The 20,249-nt window shown below is 48.8% G+C and overlaps 1 protein-coding gene and 1 non-coding gene across 2 annotated transcripts in view; one reads left to right on the forward strand and one right to left on the reverse strand.

The window, feature by feature from the left end:
* The window catches only part of DNAJC11 (DnaJ heat shock protein family (Hsp40) member C11), a 74,809-nt gene that overhangs the window by 24,023 nt on the left and 30,537 nt on the right, over window positions 1-20,249 (forward strand). Inside the window, exons 2-4 of the mRNA XM_045803558.2 lie at window positions 2,762-2,891; window positions 4,952-5,025; window positions 11,947-12,048. Of these exons, the coding sequence (XP_045659514.1) occupies window positions 2,762-2,891; window positions 4,952-5,025; window positions 11,947-12,048 (306 nt within the window). The remainder of the gene's footprint in view (window positions 1-2,761; window positions 2,892-4,951; window positions 5,026-11,946; window positions 12,049-20,249) is intronic.
* On the reverse strand, window positions 12,555-12,656 carry LOC123796192 (small nucleolar RNA SNORD67). Its single transcript, XR_006780700.2, has one exon. It is a non-coding gene; the product is annotated as a small nucleolar RNA SNORD67 (small nucleolar RNA).

Here is a 20,249-nt window from a genome sequence, read left to right on the forward strand (position 1 = left end):
ATTTATTTTATTTAGTTAACTATTATTTGCTTAAAACAATGAGGTTTGGTACAGGGGACATATTGGCCAAGTATGGCAAGAAATGCATTTCATGATTGATGTTGGCAGGGAAAGAAGCCAAGTGTAGGAGAAAGAAAAAAGACCTGCAGACATGGAAATGTTGCCCATCTCTTCCATGGAGCCTCGTGGTTTTTACTGAAACAGAACGTACATCTGGAAGAGGGCCCGTGTCTAAGCATGCAGCTCAGTGAATTTTCGCAAACGGGGACTGCGCCACGAATGAGCGCTCCTGCCACCCCATGCCAGGGTGACGCCTTCTCTCTGATTTATTGCGGTTTCGGGGTTATCGAGCTTCACTTTGGGTTACGATGGCCGGAGTGAACAGATCCCTACTGTGCGCGCGGCATTGTTGAGCACTGACAGGTCTGCCTTCATTTCCTCGTCACAGTGACTTTGAGGAGAGAGGCACTACTGTCTACAGCTGCAGGTTGAAAAAACAGGGAAAAGGTTTTACAAGAGCCACACTTTGTAAGCTTGTGCTGTGTATCGGGCACTCTGCGAAGCCCTGTATGGTCACACTCTCATTTCGTTGTCTCCCCATCCCTGAGAGTTGTCTCCTTTTGCAGATGAACAGGCTAAGGGTCGGAAGGCTCATTTGCCCCAAAAACCTGTGTTCTTCACCGATAAACTTGGAGGTCGGTGTGTCACCACAGAGGAAGTCTTACAGATGAGCAGATGGAGAGAAAGAGGGAAGGCAGTCAACTACAAGTTGTTCGATAGCGTCATTCTCGGAGGCTGCACCAAAGAGAAGGAATCTGCCTGATTCTTAGAAGCCAAGGGATGCTCAGTCGGCAAGGTCCTTGACCCTCTCCAAGGAGCTGCTGATGTAAAACTAGGTGTAGATAATGCTGTCCAAACAAGCAACGGAGGTCTGTGTCTGGTTTAAAGCACAGGCTGAGGGGCTCACCGATAGCTCTTTCTTTTCTGGATAACGGAACTGGAAAGGCTCAGAGAGGTCAGCCAGCCAGCCACCTCCTCCCCAGAAGAAGCCATGGGCCTCGAGGTGAAGACATCGTCTGGAGGGCACTGAGGGTCACTGGGCACGTGTGACTACACATCTTACCAGTCACATGCAGTGTCTTCCTTTGGAGTTCTTCAGAATTCCTTGTTTGAAACCCCTAGTAGGGACGCCTCAGTGGCTCAGTCCGTTAAGCGTCTGCATTCGGCTCAGGTCATGATCTCAGGGTCTTGAGATTGAGCCTCGAGTTGGGCTCCCGGCTCAAGCAGGGAGTCTGCTCATCCCTCTCCTTCTGCCCCTCCCCCCCACTTGTGCTTGCTCGCTCTCTCAAATAAATAAATAAAATCTTTAAAAAAAAAAAAGCTTCTCATAAACGTGTACAATGTTGCTAGTTTTCTAGCATCTGAGTAACTTAGTCTCATATAAAGTATTTAAGTTTTGTGCCAAAAATTACCACTAAAGTACAATAAAGTTTTGCCTTTTTTCCTTAGTGAAAAAAACTCGTAAATCCTGGAATTGGAAGATACTGAAAAGTTGTAGAAATTATAGAAAAATGTGGTCTAACGTGTTCTGCTGTAACCTCGACCACTTGACAGTCCCTGTGATGGTTCTCTTGCAGATGCATTTTCTGAGACCTGCTCCTAGAGCACCGTCAGCCCCGGCATTGTCACCTGGGACCTGGTCCCAGTCCTCCGCCCAGATGGCTGGTTTTTTGGGCCCCTCTGGCATGTTGTTGGCGACCCAGAAATTGGCTTCTGTTGTCAAAGTGGTGACGGAGTTTCCTCCCAAAATAAAATGTTCTTTACTTGACCGATCAGCTGGGTAGAGCCGTCCGTTCAGCATCACCTCTGATAGACCAGAATGGTCCCTGAGGCTGATACAAGATCAGACCTAATACTTCCCAAAAACAGGCCCAAGGGGCTAGCCAGATCGGTAGCTCAGTGTTCCTAGGGCCTCTGAGAGAGCCTGTTCCTGAGAACTTCTCCGTGGCTGTGTGGCGGGCAAAGTAGAATGTGGGTTTTGTCCTCATCCCACGTCCCTCCCTTCTGTGAGGTTAAAACACACGCAGAGTCCGTTTTATTTACTCCGTTCATCTGCTCTTCCCGTGGTACGTGTTTTCCCTCAGACTGAAGCCGGGTGAGGAGTCGCATGCATGGGGGGGAGGGCTTTTGTTTCTACTGCAGGACAGCAAAGCATTTTTGCCTCCTTTCTGCACTATGTTTTAGAATTAGAGGTTGAACCAGGGGCGTGTGTTGGCTTTACAGTTTTATTTGTCTTTGATTTTTAAGGGTAAATATTCACTGAGTTTCGTTTGCCAGAAAAGCGAAGAAGATGCATGGCATTTCCGTCTAGTGGCGTACAGCTTCTTCTCCTATCTGAACCAGTGTTCTGTTAAGAGTACCTCAGTATGATTTATTTCAAATAACTTAGGTTACAAAGTATGCGGGTCTCTGACGTTTCTCGTTTCAGCTCAGAGCACAGTGAACCAGTATTAGAGACACCTCTGATGACAGCATTTCCCTGCAAAACACAGTTGCTATTGATGTCCATAATTGATCACTTTATTAACTGTGGAAAAAAGAAGCCTTATTGAAGCAATAAAGCATAACTTCATTATGTCCCGTGTGCAGAGAGCAGACACGTTGGAAAGTGGCTGACAGGCTCCCATTTCAAGGCTGATTCTGATAATGATAATATTTAAGGAGCATTGATTGTTCTCTAATTGGATTTTTCTTTCTGTAGGCCTCTTCTGAAGAGCTGAAAGCTGCCTACCGGAGGCTGTGTATGCTTTACCATCCCGACAAGCACCGAGACCCGGAGCTCAAATCACAAGCAGAACGACTGTTTAACCTTGTTCACCAGGCATATGAAGGTCAGTGGAGGTCTTGGCTTCACACAGACGCCCTGGAAGCCGCTGCTCGATTTTTAAGAGACTTGATTTGTAGAGGACAGAAAGAGAGTCCTTAGAGGTGTATAAGAGAGGAGGTTAGGTTAGTGCTTTTTTACTGACAGCGTCCTTTGAAAGAGTAGTATTTTGCTTTGGAAATCAATGTGTCCAGTAAGTGGGAAATGAGAGTGCGGGCAGAGCGGCAGACGGGGTCTGGGCTGCAGGGAACACTCGGGCTCTAAATCGCTCACTGGCTTTCTTCTAAAGGGAACTCTTAGAGGTAAGAGGCTGATCGCAGCCGACAGGCTTCTTTGTTCTCTTTTTTATGAGAAGATGAACAGGAATGTTTTTCCCTCTGACCGTGATTTTATTGGCTCTAGAGTGTTCAGTTAAGGGAAGGTTCTAACGAAAGGAGGAAAGCAATCTTAAGAAGGCCAACAGGAAGTAGAATCTAGTAATTCAGGTTTTTATGCTCACATCTCAGGTACTTCAGAAGGAGAATTCTATGATGTAGTTGTGTCTAAAATGTTCAAGTCCCCGATAGGTCCCCGGTTTCTGATGGAGATTGGGGGGGGGGGGCCCTCTAGCAACGCGGTGGTAGTGTTCACACAATAACATGAGTGTCCTCAGTGCCCCTGAATCATACACTTAAAAGTGGCTAAAATCGATTCTCTGTTACGTGTATTTTGCCACAGTTTTAAAAACAAAAATTAAAAAATAGTAATTTGCTCTTAGGAGACGCACCAAGGAAAACAAGTTGTTTATTCCAGAGCCATTTGGTGATTTGCTCCTTAGTTAGACCAAAAATTAGTAATGTGTTTCTTTACATAGTAAAGACTTCTCATTGCAGACTGAAGAGCATATGCTGTATTTCACTTTATGGTTTTACCATAAAATTAGATTTTACCGAGGAGTAACACTCGGGCCGTGGCGCACGTCTGAGCTCAGCGGTGGGTCCCCGGAGAACGTAACTCTATTCTGACCACTTCCACGGCGGTCCCGACCAGAAGCCTGGTCCTTCTGTCATATTCTGCTGTCTAAATGGCTGCATTAAGTTTACTGCTACCTGAATTACCCACGTAGCCCATTTGTGTGGTTCCGGAGACTCAGGGAAGAGTTAACCGAGAGCCCTTGCGGAGGCTGTGGAAATGCTGCCGCAGCAAACCCGGCCCCGTGTTCATCCTAACGGGGAGACCAAAGCAAAGCCGTGAATAAATAATTCCCTATGAAATCCTACAGATTAGCTCGAGAAGTCTGCCTCCCACGTTTTCCAGTGGTCAGCATTTCTTTCTCCCCCATTAGATTTGAATATGGAGAGAATCATTTACATCGTTTTTTTAATTAGGCCTAAAAATACATGGAAGGTCTCAAGGGAGAAGAGATTCAAAGGTCTCGAACAGAAACCGGCAGAGGAGAAGAGGAACAGCCGTTAGCTTTCCTGACACTTACGTTCAGTGCGGACGTCCCTCCAGTAGCTCTGTCCCTCACCGAGCAGTCTTTTCTGATGTACTTTGGTGGTGTGGCCGCCATAGTGACAGGCGTTTGTGTCTTTCAATGATTTATAAAAAAGAGGAAAGATGGGGAAAAAGAAGAAAACCTGTCTTAGGAGTTAGTGAAACTCTGTAATAGAGCAAATAATAAATCACCTTTTTTTTACAGTCAGAGCCTGTCTGAATAAGCTTTAGGAACTGGAATTAACTCTTTCCAGTCGAGATACGTTACAGACCGTGGCAGAAACTTGGCTCTGCGGAAAACGGCTCTTCCTTAGCGGTACTTGGGTGCGGCCTCCTACGAGGTGCACCTCACAGTTAGGAGTAGCTTAGACACAAGGAGTCCAGTATTTCTCATTCGTGTCCACCTTTCAGCACATCCTAGATCAGATCTGAGAGGCGGTTAGGAGGAAAGATGCACAGGGGATGAAGAGGATCTCTCAGCAAGATTGGGGTTGGACAGGGAAGAAGAGGAGGCAGACTTACGTGATGCTGTTGCCAGGTCTGGAAGGAGAATTCCGTGCTCTCTAAACATGTGTCATTCTTAATTTGCAGTGCTCAGCGACCCCCAGACCAGAGCCATCTATGACATATATGGGAAGAGAGGACTGGAAATGGAAGGATGGGAGGTAAGAGAAAGCCCATGTCTGGTGTCCCAGAAGAGTCCTCACACGTCTGCAGGACAATAGCCCTCCAATCGCACACCCTGGGATTGTGTGTTTGACGATACTGGGAGACGCTACAGTCCCTTCCCCACTGGCATTTTGGTCTCAGAGACTGAGTTCTAGGCTCGGCTATGCTTCTGCGTACCTCTGTGTACTTGGGCAAGTCAGTCACCCAGCTTGTCCTCGGTGTCCTGACCTGTCGGGTAAAAAGCAAAGGGCGTAGACGCTGCCAGTAATTCCTGACCCCGGGGAGGGCGCAGGCCAGTTGAGGGGTGGATGGAAGACCGTTTCTGCAGGATGCAGTTCTGCCTCCACACACATTTCCTGCCACCCAGCACGGTTCTGTGCCCCTGTCTCCGCCCCAGCTTACCAGTAACTGTGTCTGGGATGCGTTCGTGTTGGTCACACCCCTGGCAGCCATGCTGTATGAAAACAGTCACTAAAATTCACACAGTTCTGTGCTCCTTCACTCGGCCACCACCTCTGTCAGAGCCTCGCGCAGGTCCGTGCTATTGTCTGCGGCAGGAAGGCACGAGGATCGAGTGGGACAACGAATACGAGAATTAGTGGCAAAACTCTTAAGTTGCTATAAAGAACATGTAGGTGTTATGATTTAATTTCATTAAAGAAACTTGGTTCTGATGCCCAAGATATTGTGGGAGGCTGTTAGTGTTAAATTGACCGTCGCTGATTTCTCTCTCATCGCCGTATAAAGTTCCTTGAAGTTCTTTTGGTATTTAATCTCAAGCCAGTGAGCCTGTCTCCAGTAACTAGTACCAAAGCCTTCTACAGGCCTTCAGATAAGGAGGACAAGAGAAGCTACACAGGTTCTAGGTCCCTTGCCACTGCTCCTTAGTATTGGTGGCTAATGGGCCATCTTCTATGTGTGGCCAGGGTTTGGGTGCCCACACCATAAATTGTAGATGCTAACATTTAAAGATGGGAGGTTTTGCATAAACATCCAGTTGTCTGTCTTCTCTTGGAAAAATCAGAAAATCTGGTAGCAGCATATCTGAATTCCCTGTGAGGAGCCTTTGCCCTGTGGGCGGGCTGTGCTGTCGCCTGTCCCAGTGCTCACCACCTCCTGTAGTCTTACTGCTGGCCTGCCCTCATCCGAGTGTCCCGCCTGGCTCCAGCAGACATTCGATTTCTGGCCTTTGGTTTGATGGCAACACCATCAAATGTGTCTTCACTTCACATCACATGAGTTCCAATGAAGTCTAATAGCTTAGCATTTTCCCACCCTAAAAGGAAAATAGAATCCGTTGTATTTACTGACTTTCTCCTCACCCTTTGTACACGTGTTCAAGCTCCCTTGTTTTTTGAAGACCTGGGTCGGTTACAGTTTTTCGTGGGTGCAGTCAGGGCCACTGAAAGGCCCGAGCCCCCTTCAGGGTCTGGGTTGTTAATTCCCAGCAGTATCAGCCCAACTAGTGGAGCGGTGGGGTAACATCGTCCTGGCAAAATACTGCGTGGATTCCTATCGCCAAACCGAGTTATCTGCCCATTAGAAACAAAGCAAAACCACACACACAGCAAAGATTATAAAAGTATGTAGGCAGTCACAGATGGTGAATGGGTAAGCTTTTATATTCATATATTTTAGTAAGCTACTTTATAAGGAAGTCAAGTTCTCATCGATCGGAATTGGCTTTTTTTTTTTTTTTTTTTTTTTTTTTTGCTTTGATACCAAGCTTTCACTGAAGATAAAAATGCCTTCAAGAGGGGTGCCTGGGTGGCTCAGTCGTTAAGCGTCTGCCTTCGGCTCAGGGCGTGATCCCGGCATTCTGGGATTGAGCCCCACGTCAGGCTCCTCCACTGGGAGCCTGCTTCTTCCTCTCCTACTCCCCCTGCTTGTGTTCCCTCTCTCGCTGGCTGTCTATCTCTGTCAAATAAATAAATAAAATCTTTAAAAAAAAAAATGCCTTCAAGAAAGAGCACATGAAGATACCTCCCGAGATATTTACTAAGAAACGTCTTGGTGCCTAAGATACAAAGGGAAAATGGAGCCCATTGTTCATGCTGTAAAGGAAGGGTCTCACTGAACTCGAGAGCGTTCTGTGGGGCTGGCATCGTCACTTCTTTAAGGAGACCCTCTTGCCCCCGCTTCAGTCAGACCTTCTTTCCCAGGGAGCTGAATTCCCTTCATGCTGCTGCTAGTGTTCTTCGACTGTTAAACTTTTCTAATTGCTGACAGTGTCCATTTGCCACATATCTATTAGTCTGAACATACGGGCAGTCGCTGAAGGAGGAAGGGCACTGTCAAAACCATAGCGCCTGAGACGCCTTTAGTCCCAAGATGTCAGAGCCCGCCTCCCGTGGTGGCCGCTGGGGAGGAGATGTGAGCTTGTTCAGGCTCACAAGATACTGGCCCTGCTTTCAGCCATTAGTAATTTTTCAGGTTTGTTTTGTTTTGTTTTAGAGAGAGAGAGCGAGAGCAAGCAGGGGTTTGCGGCAGAGGGAGAGAATCCCAAGCAGGCTCCACACTCAGCACGGAGCCTGACGGGGGGCTCGATCCCAACCCTGAGATCATGACCTGAGCCGAAATCAAGAGTCAGATGCTTAGGGGCACCTGGTGGTTCAGTCGGTTAAGCATTTGCCTTCAGCTCAGGTCATGATCCTGGAGTCCTGGGATCAAGTCCTACATCGGGCTCCTTGCTCAGTGGGGAGCCTGCTTCTCCCTCTGCCTGCCACTCTCCCTGCTTGTATGCGCACGCGTGCTTGCTCGCGCTCTCTCTCTCTCTGACAAATAAATCTTTTTTTAAAAAATAGAGAAATGCTTAACCAACTGAGCCACCCACGTTCCCGCCCTTTTTTGTCATTCATTCATTCATTTATTTATTTATTTTAAGATTCCATTTATTTATTTGACAGAGAGAGAGACAGCCAGCGAGAGAGGGAACACAGGCAGGGGGAGTGGGAGAGGAAGAAGCAGGCTCCCAGCGGAGTAGCCTGATGTGGGGCTCGATCCCAGGACCCCGGGATCACGCCCTGAGCCGAAGGCAGCTTAACAACTGAGCCACCCAGGCGCCGCCTTTTTTGTCTTTTAATCTTCAAGAGGCGTTGTCATTCTCTGGCAGGATTCCAAAGGAACAAGATGCAGAGGTACAAGTGACCCCACTTGTGAAACCAGTGAAACCAGCCATTTTAGTTACCCAAGTTGGTTAGCGGTGCTTATGTAATACCCATGTGGAAAATGAAATTGGCTTCAGAATGGCGAGCTTCACCTTTGAGCTAGGGATGCTCGGTGGTGTTGAAGCTGGTCATAGTGAGCCGGTGGAGTGGAGAGCGCGTGACTCAGTAGCACTGGCAGATGTTCGATCACATTCTTTGGCCCAGACCTCCCACGGTCTAGTTTTTGTGTGCGGGCCCTGACATTATCCATATCTCACTCTTCCCTGTCTCCTTGACGTCAGTCTTACGGTGTCTAAGAAAGTAACCTGCATTAGGAAGAGCTGCAGTATGGTCAAGATCATGAAAACAAAAGCTCTCACAGACTAGGAGACGGGATGACAGAATGCAAGCCCAGAGCCTAGACTGGATCCCAGAACATAAAAGGGATGTTAGTGGAAGAGCTGCTGAAATCCAGAAAGTCCGGGTTCAGTTCCTTGGAGTGTTCTAGGGTTAGCTTTGAGATTTGGCCGCTGTCCCGTGGCTGTCTGGGGTGTTAACATCGGGGGAAGCTGGGGGGAGGGTGTACAAGAACTTCCTCTACTGTCTTTGTAATTTTTCTAAAGTTCTAAGTAATTTCTAAAATTATTCCAAAACCAAAGTCAAGTAGCTAGAATCAGAATTTTCAGACCAGACAATACCTCAGGAATCCTGTAGTTTAACCCCTTATCTGTAGCAAGGATCCGAAGCTTAGAGAAGTGAAGCGACCCCCCCCCCCCCCAAGGCCGCCCGGAGATTAGAGGCAGTGTGGGAGAGCCTGCCTTCTGTCCTTCCACCACGCTGACTTGCTTTTAGGGATCCCTGCCCCCTCTTCCACAAGGCGGAGCAGTCTTCCTGGCTAGCACAGGGACAGACCTCATTGGTGGATGGACAGTTAAGGTGAACGATACAGGTGTGTAGATTCAAGGGCTGTGTGTGATCCACGCTGTTATGGAAAATGTCTGGTATTTACCAGCTGGCATGCAGTTCCGGATGCTGTGTTCTGGGTGCTTCTGTCTAAGGGTGGCTGAGATGGAAGAAAGTGACTTGTAGCTGGCTCGGTCTCCTTCCCTTCTCCACCGTGGTGCACTGCATGTAAGGAGCAGAAATGGCAAAAGATGTCCAGGGCCTTGGAAGCGGGACTCTGCCCTGCCCTACGCAGCCCTTCACTGCTCTGGAGGTGCCAACCATCTTGATTTTGCAGTCAGCTCTGATTATGCACCAGCTGTTTGCCAAACCTCTGTAAAATCGACTAGAAATTGAATGCCTTCACACCTTTGGAATATTTGCCTCTTCAGCTTATCACCGAGTATGGCAGAGAGAAAGGAATTTGCAGCTATTAATTCAATTAGCAAAGGTCAGACAGCTCCAGAATTTCTGAAAACAAATCTTATTCAAGCTCTGGTCTCTGCGGAGCCTGACGCTTTCCAGTCTTTTAATTCCTGGAATCTTACAAACCTGTGTATTTAAAAACTATCAGGAAAGAGTCATATTCATGGAGTCTGGGTTGCTGGTTAAAGTTTGGCTCATCCAACTTGTGCTTAATCCGCATTATCAATACCAGTGTCCCACTGGACAGAATACTCGGTGTGAGACCTTTTCGTCCAGGTAGAGCAGCCGGATTGCTCCTGGACCCGTGAGCAGCCGTTTCCATCCAGACCCTGCTTGACCTTGGTAATGTATCACTTAGGTCACCACTGGCAGGTTCCACAGTCATAGGCCCACCAAGTTGGGGTTCAGGGGTCACAAAGAGTTTCTAAAATATTTTAAATCCTTTTTTCCTGATCTTTCTTGATCTTCACAGTTAAATGGAGTAGTTGATAATTTATATTTTCCTGAAGCTCTTTTGCTTTTATTCTCTGTGCTGAAGGGGGGAGGTGATGGAAGCTGAAGTATTGAGCTTCCGCCCCCTCCCCCAGCTTCATCCAGGGTAGGGACGTAGGGTGCTCACGCCCTCAACTTTGGAGAAATAGCGGGTGAGCCTTCATATCCGTTCAGTACAACCGAGGATGATGCTGTGAGGCCACGAAGCAGTCGCTGGTGTGCCTTTGAGGACTTCGGATTTGTTCTTGGATGGTTTTTGTGTTTTTATTTTAAAACTTTCTTTAAAAGAACCACCACCCCCTTTTTAGGAATTATTGATTATATCGGGTTATTAGAGGAGAAAATGTTTTCTTTATTTTTTTCTCTTTACCTCCTGAAAGCAGTAGTGAACAAATTTCTCAGTGTTTTTTTGGATAAGCCAGTTTTTGTATTAATTTTTCTATATTGCTGAATTGTAAAATCAAGGTGCACAAAACCTAGAGTATGACCCATTTATGTTAGCATATACATACTCACACATACATATTTGTGCACAGAGCGTGTCTAGGAAGATACATAAAGGCTAGATGTTAGCCTGTGAGAAGGACGGTGGAGAAGAGAGGGTGCTACAGGCGAATTGCACTGTTTCCTTTCTGTCCTTCTGTACTATTTTGATTTTTTGCTGTAAGCGTGTATTTTTTTAAACAATTTTTTAAACTTGTGATTTCCAGGATTGCTTCTTCTCACATCACCTCCCTTTTTAGCTGTTCTGTGAGCAGCCTCTCAAGGCTCCTCTGTGTTTCTCCCACTGCTACAGGGAATGTGCTCTCTGGGCTTCCCCCCGCCCAGCTCCTGACTTTGTCCCACCCCGATTCTCAGTGTGTCTCACAGGCCGTGGCATCTTGGACCCTAGGAATCACATAGTGCGGTTTCAGGACTTTCACAGATGTGGGGCCTGAGGCCCATGGTGGCCTTTCGTTGCCTCTTTGAAATCTCCACTTCATGATGAGCTAAGAAAAGCCAAGGTGGAATGCCTTATTTTCTCATCGATTTGACATGGTGCAACCCCAAGTGTTCATGGGGGTGCCCTCTGCTACCTGAGAGCTGTTGAGGCTAAAGGGCACCTGACATCATACGTTCTCAGGGTCTTGTCATAGTGTAGGGGGAAGAGTTGCAAAAAACGTCCAGGCCTGATGGCCGAAGACCACTTGGTCCAAACGCAGAAGCATCTCTAGCAATGGCCCCAGCACACTGGCAAGAGATGGCAGGGCTGTGGTGGGTGTCTTTGCCCTTCGCTTTCATCTTTAAGGTTTATTGTCTGCTCTGGGACTCGTTAGGAAATTTAGACCGTGAGACTTCAGGTGATGTGTTCTTGGGGCGCCCGGGTGGCTCAGTCGGTTGAGCATCCGACTCTTGATTTCAGCTCAGGTCATGATCTCAGGGTGGTGAGATCAAGCCCCACGTGGGGCTCCATGCTGGGTGTGGAGCCTCCTTAAGATCTCTCTCTCCCTCTCCCCCGTCCCTCCCTGCCAGTGCCCACCCCACGCTCGTGCATGGTCTCTCTCTCTAAAAAAAATAAGAATTAAAAAAATAAGGTGACGTGTTCTTTGTAAGATTTCCTGCAGCCTCAGAGATCAGTTACTGAAACCAAGGAAGACATGCTTTCGTCTCTTAGGAGAGCTGAGGAAAAGCATGGCCCTGGGGATGACCAGGGCCGAGCGGAGTGGGTGTGACCGTGAGCCTTGCCTCACCAGGGCCTGTGTCCATGGAGAAAACCCTGTTGGGGTGTCACTGCCGTTCTTAAAGTCCTGGGAAAAGGAAAGTGAGCCTGGGCCACACAGACACGCCACAATTAGCAACGTCAGTTCTTTGTGCATGTTTTCCTCGCTTTCTGGGTCCTTAACTGTCTCCTCCTCCTGACTGTGCCTGCAGGTGGTGGAGAGGAGGAGAACGCCGGCTGAAATCAGGGAAGAGTTTGAGCGGCTGCAGAGAGAGAGGGAGGAGAGGAGGCTGCAGCAGCGCACCAACCCCAAGGTAAGCCAGGCCCGCCGCGAGGACAGCACAGGGCTGTCGTGCCAGGAGGCAGGCCCGAGATCGGTGATGCCGGTGGGGTTTTTTTTAAGGTAATAACATACAAAATCGGTGGAACAAAATTTTGTTTATCTGAGTGCATCTTTATAGAAAGCAGCTCCTGGTGGCTTTCAGCAAAGCGGCTGCTCAGGACCTGGAGAAAAGTGTTTTCAGCCACGTGCAGGGAAGACAAAACCAATCCCATGGTTCCCCAGAACCAAGGAGACATCCCTGACAGCCGCACAGGCGCGGTCCCAGAGACCCTTCCCTGCAGTCAAGCTGCCCAAGCCCTTGACGGTGACAGTCGGGGTGCTGTCAGGGAGAGGGCAGCCACTTGACCACATTGAGGCAGCGAGGTTCCCTGCACCACTCAGGGCGTGGGACATTTCCAAACTGCCTTCCTCGCGGGCTCAGGCTTTTATCCCCCTGGACAACGGTGCCATGAACACCAGTCACCGGGCTCTTCTGGCAGTGATAAGATGACCCCCTTTAATTTGGTCAAGTCCCCAGGGAGTTTGAGTCCTGTGACCTCGCGATGTGCCTCAGTCTGAGAGCCACTTCTCAGTCCCACATATGGTATCTTTGTCCTTTGATTCGTCAGGGAAGTGTGTCGTTCTGAGTGAGTGCCCCAGCCCTATGGCAAACGGGATATCTCAGTCAGTTGGAGGTACCAGGTGTATGAATGGCTAATTCAAGGTGGCCCAGTCCTATTCAGTGTGCTTGATAAGGGACTCAGACTCCATCAGTGTGGCCAGGATGGCCTAGCAAGCAGCCTGAAAATCTCCTAAAGAAAAAGAACAGATGCTAGCATACAACTGGGAAGTGTGATAATATGAACTTCTGATCAAATATATTCCAGAAAGTGGATTTTTTAAAGACTCCTACAGCATTTAGAGGACCGTATATTCAGAACAGTGCCATCTATTTGAAGCCTGTGTTTCAAAGTATATTTATAAATGCCCACACCTCTCCTTTCTACCCAGCCTCCCTGCAACAGATGATGGCGTCAGCGGTGGAGAGCGGCTTTTGGTCATGGGCAGGTGGAGAATTGAAACACCAGCCAAACCGACTCAGGGCGGGTGACATAGTTGGGAGCGCTAAAGATCTCTGAGGCGCCGTGAACCGTGCTCTTGGGGTACGTTCGCGGACCCAGTGGTCAGGGCCGTGCACTGTGGGGAGGTCTGGTTTGAAAGGTCGGCATCGGCAGATGGAGTGAGGGTTGAGGAGATGGGGTGGGAGCCTGGCAGGAGCGAGCTGTTCCTTTGGTATCTTCGCTGTGCTGGCTGGAGTTTGCTGCATTCAGAGCAATGAAGGGGAAAGAGAACATCACAGTAGCCTAAGCCTCTGTGTCCTGAGATAAAATTGGCCATCTGGGTATGCGCAGTGATTGCTTATTGGGATTCTGTGGAAATGTGTCTCCGGGCCATGTTTCTTTGGAATGAGGGAGCACAGCTGTGACCATTTCACACAAGCATGCAAGTTATTGTAAAATTCCTAATACTGCTACTTGCAAAAACTGCTTCCAAATAAATAAGACATTTTCTAACCAGAAATAGTGAGTGATAACCAGATGTTGGCTATGCAGCATTTCAAGGAGAGGTTTTGAGCTGGGTCTTTTATTCCATGTCTGAGGGTTTTGCTTCTCATGATGAGTGGAAGGGTTTGGAATGGAGACAGAGGCGATATCCTCTTTTAAGAAAACCACAGGGGAAGGACATTGCCCATGACCATCAGGCTCAGCACCGAGCTGTCCCAAGGACTGGCAGGCTAGGTATCATTTTTGGTACTGCCGTCTGAAACTCAGACGGGTATTTCTCTCCATTGTTGCCAGTAAGAGTTTGCTAGGCGGGGATTTTCCAGTAGGATGTGTGCACCAAGAACAGGGAAAGAGGTCAGATGGGAAAACTCACAGATTGGAAATATTGACTCTGACACAGTGATGTGGGGCCCAGAGCAAAGCGCTTGACCTGTGTTTAGTTTTCTTGTCTGTACAACGAGGCGGTCTGGGGGTGCCGGGGCGGGGAGGGCGCAGTCGTTTGAGTGTCCGACTCTTGGTTTCGGCTCAGGTTGTGATCTCAGGGTCATGGAATCGGGCTCTGTACTCGGCACAGAGTCTGCTTGTCCCTTTCCCTCCCCCACTCCCCCTCCCCTCACTCACTCTCTCGCTCTCTTTCTTTTTTTCTCTCTCTCAAATAAATAAATAAAATCTTTTTTTTTTTTTTTTTTTAATGAAGCTGTCTGACCTTCCTAACTACCATACCAAGTTGGGAAACTATTTAAAAAATAGAAACTAGGTGTTAATTTACTAGAGGCCAACAAGCCTGCTGAATAAATGCGTAGTGGGACTTGTTCAGTACTCATGAGGTTAAGAACTCAATTCCACCTTTGTGTTTCCTCCAGCACTGCATGGGAAGCGCTTGGTTTGGTCAGGCAGCTCTGGGCCCATGGTGGGTGGGTTTGGATGGGGTCTGGCAGTTGGGATTTCAAAATGGCCCTCTGACAGCACCATCACCATCCCCTGTGGCCTTGGCCCAGTGGTGTTTCAGTGTGCCCAGCTCCCTGTGAGTCTTGGCTTGTGTGAAATGAGCTTGGGAAAGCAGTGTGGGGCTCGGAAATAACGAGCATGGTCGCGGCTCCAGTGTGCAAGCCCCAGTGGAATGCGTGCAGACACACTCACACACGCGTGTGCCAGAGACAGCGTGGTAGGACTTTCCACTTGGAGTCAGGAGCCCTGCACTGGGATTCAGATTGCACCCTCCCATTCTGGGCCCTGGGTCAGGCCACATCTCCCATCTTAGCTCAGTTTCCCCTTGTGCGAAATGGAAGGTTTGCCACGAAACCCACTGCTTGGGGTCAGAAGACCCCGAAGTCCGTAGTTTAATTGCCTCTGTTTTCCGTCTTCGCTGTGTGAGAGGAAAGTCCTCTGTGTTCCCTGCTGGAACCCCAGGCTCAGGTTGCTGGCGTCCTAGGATCTCCCGGGCCCTCTCATTGAGCAGGTCTGGGAGGGCATCTGCGGGGCACAGACGGCGAGGCTCATCCGCATCCAGAGCGCCGCGGGTCACTGGCGCTCACTGGACGGCCCTGGCCACCCTCCCTCCGTCTGCAGGATCTGTTTCATTGGCTTAATCCATCTGTGTTTCTTGTCTTTTTAAAGACCTAAGATCACACGATAGGGTTGTTCTGTGCCACGTTCGCTTTGTACTGATTCTTTTGGTTCCTTTCTTTGTTAATGCACAAGACTGCTGTCCCTGCAGTGGCAGCCACTCTGGAGTCTGAGGACGACAGATCTCAGGCAGCGCTGTCGGACTTTATTACCACCTTCTAATGAACTCGTTCCCATCCTGCGTGAAGCAGAGCGTTAAGTCAGAGACGGTTTGGGAGCCGTCATTGTCTGCCTCTGAGGGCGTAGACTGCCTGCTTTCTGACCCTGTTACCTAACAGTTCAGGGGGCTCTGCGTTATGTCCATTCTCCTTTCGCCGTACAGAGGTTCACATAAACTCCCTGGCCAGACCTCCTTTCTGTTCTAGAAAGGCCCACTTATCGGTTTGTTCCTGCGGTAGCTTAAAAATAGGATTCAGCTTTATCAGGAAAAGAATTTAAATAATGTATCAAGGAACAAATATAACAGTAAAAATATTTTTAAATGCCAAAATGTTTTCATAAAGATGCAGGATTACGTTACTCAATTATTTTTAAAGGGTTTTTAAAAAGCTGTGTTTCGGCTGCCATGGCTCATGTTTGTCGGCATCCGAATGAGCCCGTGGCTATGACTTCAGTCTGTTCGGTGGAAATGGCTCTGATGTCATAAACCGACTCAGCTTTGCTGACAGGAAAATCTACAGAAAAAAAGCTGTTTGAACCCATATGTTTGTTGCTCTCGATGGCAGGACGGTCCATTGAGCATATGCAGAAACAGCTTCTGGAAGGGAAGAAATTGGGAAGTTGTCCTAGAGGAAGGGACTGAGTCCGAGGAGGCAGAGTCTTTGCAGAAGAGAAGTGCTGGCTGCAGGAGGCCCAGAGGAGGCTGTTCCCCCCCGTCCTGTCAGTGTCACCGCTCAGAATCAAGGTGTCCAGGGGGTGCCTGGGTGGCACAGCGGTTGAGCGTCTGCCTTCGGCTCGGGACGTGATCCCGGAGTTCTGGGATCGAGCCCCGTGTCGGGCTCTTCCTCTGTGAGCCTGCTTCTTCCTCTCCCACTCCCCCTGCTTGTGTTCCCTCTCTCGCTGGCTGTCTCTCTCTCTGTCGAATAAATAAATAAAATCTTTAAAAAAAAAAAAAAAAAGAATCAAGGTGTCCAAATGAGAGACTGCTGTTTGTGCAGGGGGGGCATGGGGCGGGGGGGGGGCGCATCCTTGGGAACTCTGCTAGGTTTGCCCTTTGATCCTCTGTGACCTCGGACAACACAGGTTCCAACTTTGATCTCACCATGAATCTGCGAAGACAGTCTCAAGAGCCACCCTGGGCTCACCAGCTATAAAACAGGCAAACTGTACATTGCCTCTTAATGCAATTGCCTCTTTGGGGGGAATTTTCAGTTAGTAATTGAGAATGCATATGACAGAATTTTCTCACATTATCCTTATGGCCAGGTAAAATATAAGCATGAAAATAATTTAGAACGGAACGTTCCTGGCTGAGTGAACAACTGATTCTACTCAAAGAGGGTTGATGAATGCATCATCTCCACCCTGGTGAGAAGCTTCTCATCATGGGAGAAAGGCTGTCACTTGGCATGCTCAGAATTTCTATGAATGGTGTGAGTGAAGATGTGTCTGTCGTATTCTCGGGTGACCCAAGGCCACAGGACAAAACCATGATTCTAAAAGATCCCAGTGAACTAGAATGGAAATATGGAACGTGCTAGCTCAGAGAAGGGGAGACGGGGGGAAATGGTGGTCTTTCACTAACTGGGCTTAATATCAGCGACAGTTTAGAATATTTGTGGGTCGGGTGTAGGTAAGGTAACGATGATTCACATACTCACAAGGCAGTTTAAATTGGGTGCCTGTAAGGAGCGAGCCAGGTCCTGTTCCAGGTGGGGGCGTGCGGCAGGGAGTAACAGACAAAACCCTGCCCTCTAGGATCAAGGTTGAGACGTGCGGCAGGGAGTAACAGACAAAACCCTGCCCTCTAGGATCAAGGTTGAGACGTGCGGCAGAGAGTAACAGACAAAACCCTGCCCTCTAGGATCAAGGTTGAGACGTGCGGCAGAGAGTAACAGACAAAACCCTGCCCTCTAGGATCAAGGTTGAGACGTGCGGCAGAGAGTAACAGACAAAACCCTGCCCTCTAGGATCAAGGTTGAGACGTGCGGCAGAGAGTAACAGACAAAACCCTGCCCTCTTGGATCAAGGTTGAGAGAGACAGATAATACACAAGAAACACAATACGTAAATTACATAATATGTTAGAAGGTGATAATGCTATAGCAGGAAGATAGGTCAAGGTAAGGGGGAAGGACTGCAATTTTAAGTAGGATGCTCAGGCCTTGTTGAGAAAGTGCATTGGAACAAAGACGAGAGAAGAGTTATCCTTGCGGATATCAGGGAAGAGCCCTGTGGATGGTGGGAGCAGCCGGTTCAAAGGGACATAGTGGGTCCAGTGTGTTCAAGGAATAGCAAAGAGGCCGGTGTGTCTGGAACAGTGGCGGAAGGAATAAGTAGGAGCTCAGGTCAGAGAGGCACGTCTTCCCCTCCCTGTGGAGAAGCCGCAACTGGTCTTAATTTGTGACAGTTGGAGAGAACAGAACTGACAGCACGAAGACGATTTTGGCTTGGTGTAAGGAACAGTGAACAAGGCGGGCTGCTGGGGACTGAAGGACACAGCACTTTTATCCACCATCTCATCCTGAACACAGAGCAGCAAGGACCTACATCTTCCAGGGGGTTGGGGAGATGGGGGGGGGTGTTATATAATTAAGATAAAAATAAGTTTTCCAGGCTGTTCAGAGAGTCAGTGTGGGAGTGGATTCCAGGCCAGCAGGTGGTGCTCCCATCCGGGCTGGGTGGAGTTCCTTTGATGACCTCTGGGCAGAGGGTGGCTCTCCCACTCCAGGCTCTGCCTGTGAGTAATGGTGTCATTTGGTGATGTTGGCTCTTCCTGAGGAGGAAACTTTTGACACTTACAGGCACAAGAAGTCTACTGATATTTAAATACGCATATAAGGGGCGCCTGGGTAGTGCAGTCGTTAAGCGTCTGCCTTCGGCTCAGGGCGTGATCCCGGCGATACGAGATCGAGTCCCACATCAGGCTCCTCCACTGGGAGCCTGCTTCTTCCTCTCCCACTTCCCTGCTGTGTTCCCTCTCTCGCTGGCTGTCTCTCTGTCACATAAATAAATAAATAAGCATATAAGACCTTTTTGAGATTTTTAATCATTTTTAAAGATTTTTATTTATTTGAGAGAGTGCTCGAGCATGAGTGGGGGAGAGGCAGAGGGAGAAGCAGATTCCCCACTGAGCAGGGAACCCGACTCGGGGCTCCATCCCAGGACCCCGAGATCATGACCTGAGTCAAAGGGAGACACTTAACCCACTGAGCCCCCCCAGGCGCAACGAGATTTTAATCGTTTTTAAGGAGACTCTAGTTTTGAAGGCTGAGGTGTGGGGAAATTTTTGTCCGTTTTTTGTGGTTCAAGTAATATGTTTAAGTAGTTTAGAAAGTTGGTTACTAGACTTACTACAAAAACAAGCCGTCTCCCCTCCCCACCCGTCTTTCCAGGCCTGGCTCCTGCCCCCCAACCTGGAGGCGGCACTCTGGTCTCTGAGCTCTTGCTTCGGACACTTCTCTGTATTCCTGAGCTGCGTGTTTACACTGTTCTCTGGTTTTTTCAGTTTTAGCAGCTACGTATTGACCCCCCACCGGTAAAGATAAGGGTGCCGTTCCCCAGCACGCACATGTTTGTCAGGCCACCCAGTGTGGTTATAATCCCCTTTCAGGTTAAGTGAATGTTCACTGGATAAATGCTCGGCTGAGCCAGATGGCGGACCATGACCACGTGACCAATCTATCTTCCTTCCTCCCTTCCCCTTCCCCCTTCCCTTCCCTTCTCTTCCCCTCCCCTACCCTACCCTGATTAATTGATTGATTGGTTGATTTTAGAAAGGGGGGGCAGAGGGAGAGAGAGAATCCCCACTAAGCAGGGAGCCCCCAACAAGAGGCTTTATCTTGCGCCCCTGAGATCATGACCTGAGCCGAAATCAAGAGTCAGTCGCTTAACCAACTGAGCGTCCAGGTGCCCCGACCTGATCTTTCTTAAAACCGCTTTTTCCTCCACTGTGTTAGTAACTGTCCTTTGGTTTCTTTGATGAGCTTTCTACAAATCTGACACTGATTCATTTCTGGACTGTCAGGACTGAACGTTCCCCCTCAGTGCCATCGGGCTTGTTAGGTATTCTGTCACTCTCACCCATCCTGGTGGCATCCCCTGGAGCCCCCGTCGTCCTCCCCGCCCCCACTCCAGTCTAGCCCCCACTTTCTGGACTGCTGTACAGCTGGGGCCCCAGAACTTTCCTCCCCATCTTCCCAGGAATGCCTTTCTGTTCACTCAGGCGACACCTGGTTCCCAAGGAGCAGCCACAGGAGGCACTGTCAGGCCCTGAGACACCTGCAGCGGCACCGCCCTGCCCTCGTGGGCTCCCTTTATCCCTTTCTGTGGAGAAAACCCATCTTCCAATAGCTTCGTTAAAGAAGATCCCTGGAAGGCAAATCTCTTTGTCCCTTTTTCCCCCCATTTTATTGTCTCTTAAAAGAAAAAATAATAACATAAGTACTTACATGTATACATATATTCAAAGAATTAGTAACGTCTGAGCCGCAACAGTAATCACAGACACGGGGGAGCTACAGCCTGACCCCGGGACAAGAATGGTGCCCACACCTTGCATCTGCCTTCGTGGCCTCCTCCTGCCCCATCTCCCTGCCAGAGGGAAACGCCGTCCAAAGGGAGTCATCCTTCTATTGGCTTTTAAATTTTGTCACAAACTGGATGTATGCTTAAGTAATCCACTGTTTGGTTTGTATTGTTTTTGAGCTTTATAAAAATGGTACATGCTATAGGTGGTCCTCTGGGACTTGTTTTCTGCCCACGCCTCCTACTGTTCGGACGTCTGTGTGTTTCACAAAGTCGTGACACAGTCACTTCCGTTGCTGTACACCACGATTTATCC

This window comes from Ursus americanus, chromosome 33 (assembly GCF_024610735.1).
Source record: "Ursus americanus isolate L20-20 chromosome 33, mUrsAme1.1.p, whole genome shotgun sequence".
Classification (NCBI taxonomy): Eukaryota; Metazoa; Chordata; class Mammalia; order Carnivora; family Ursidae; genus Ursus; species Ursus americanus.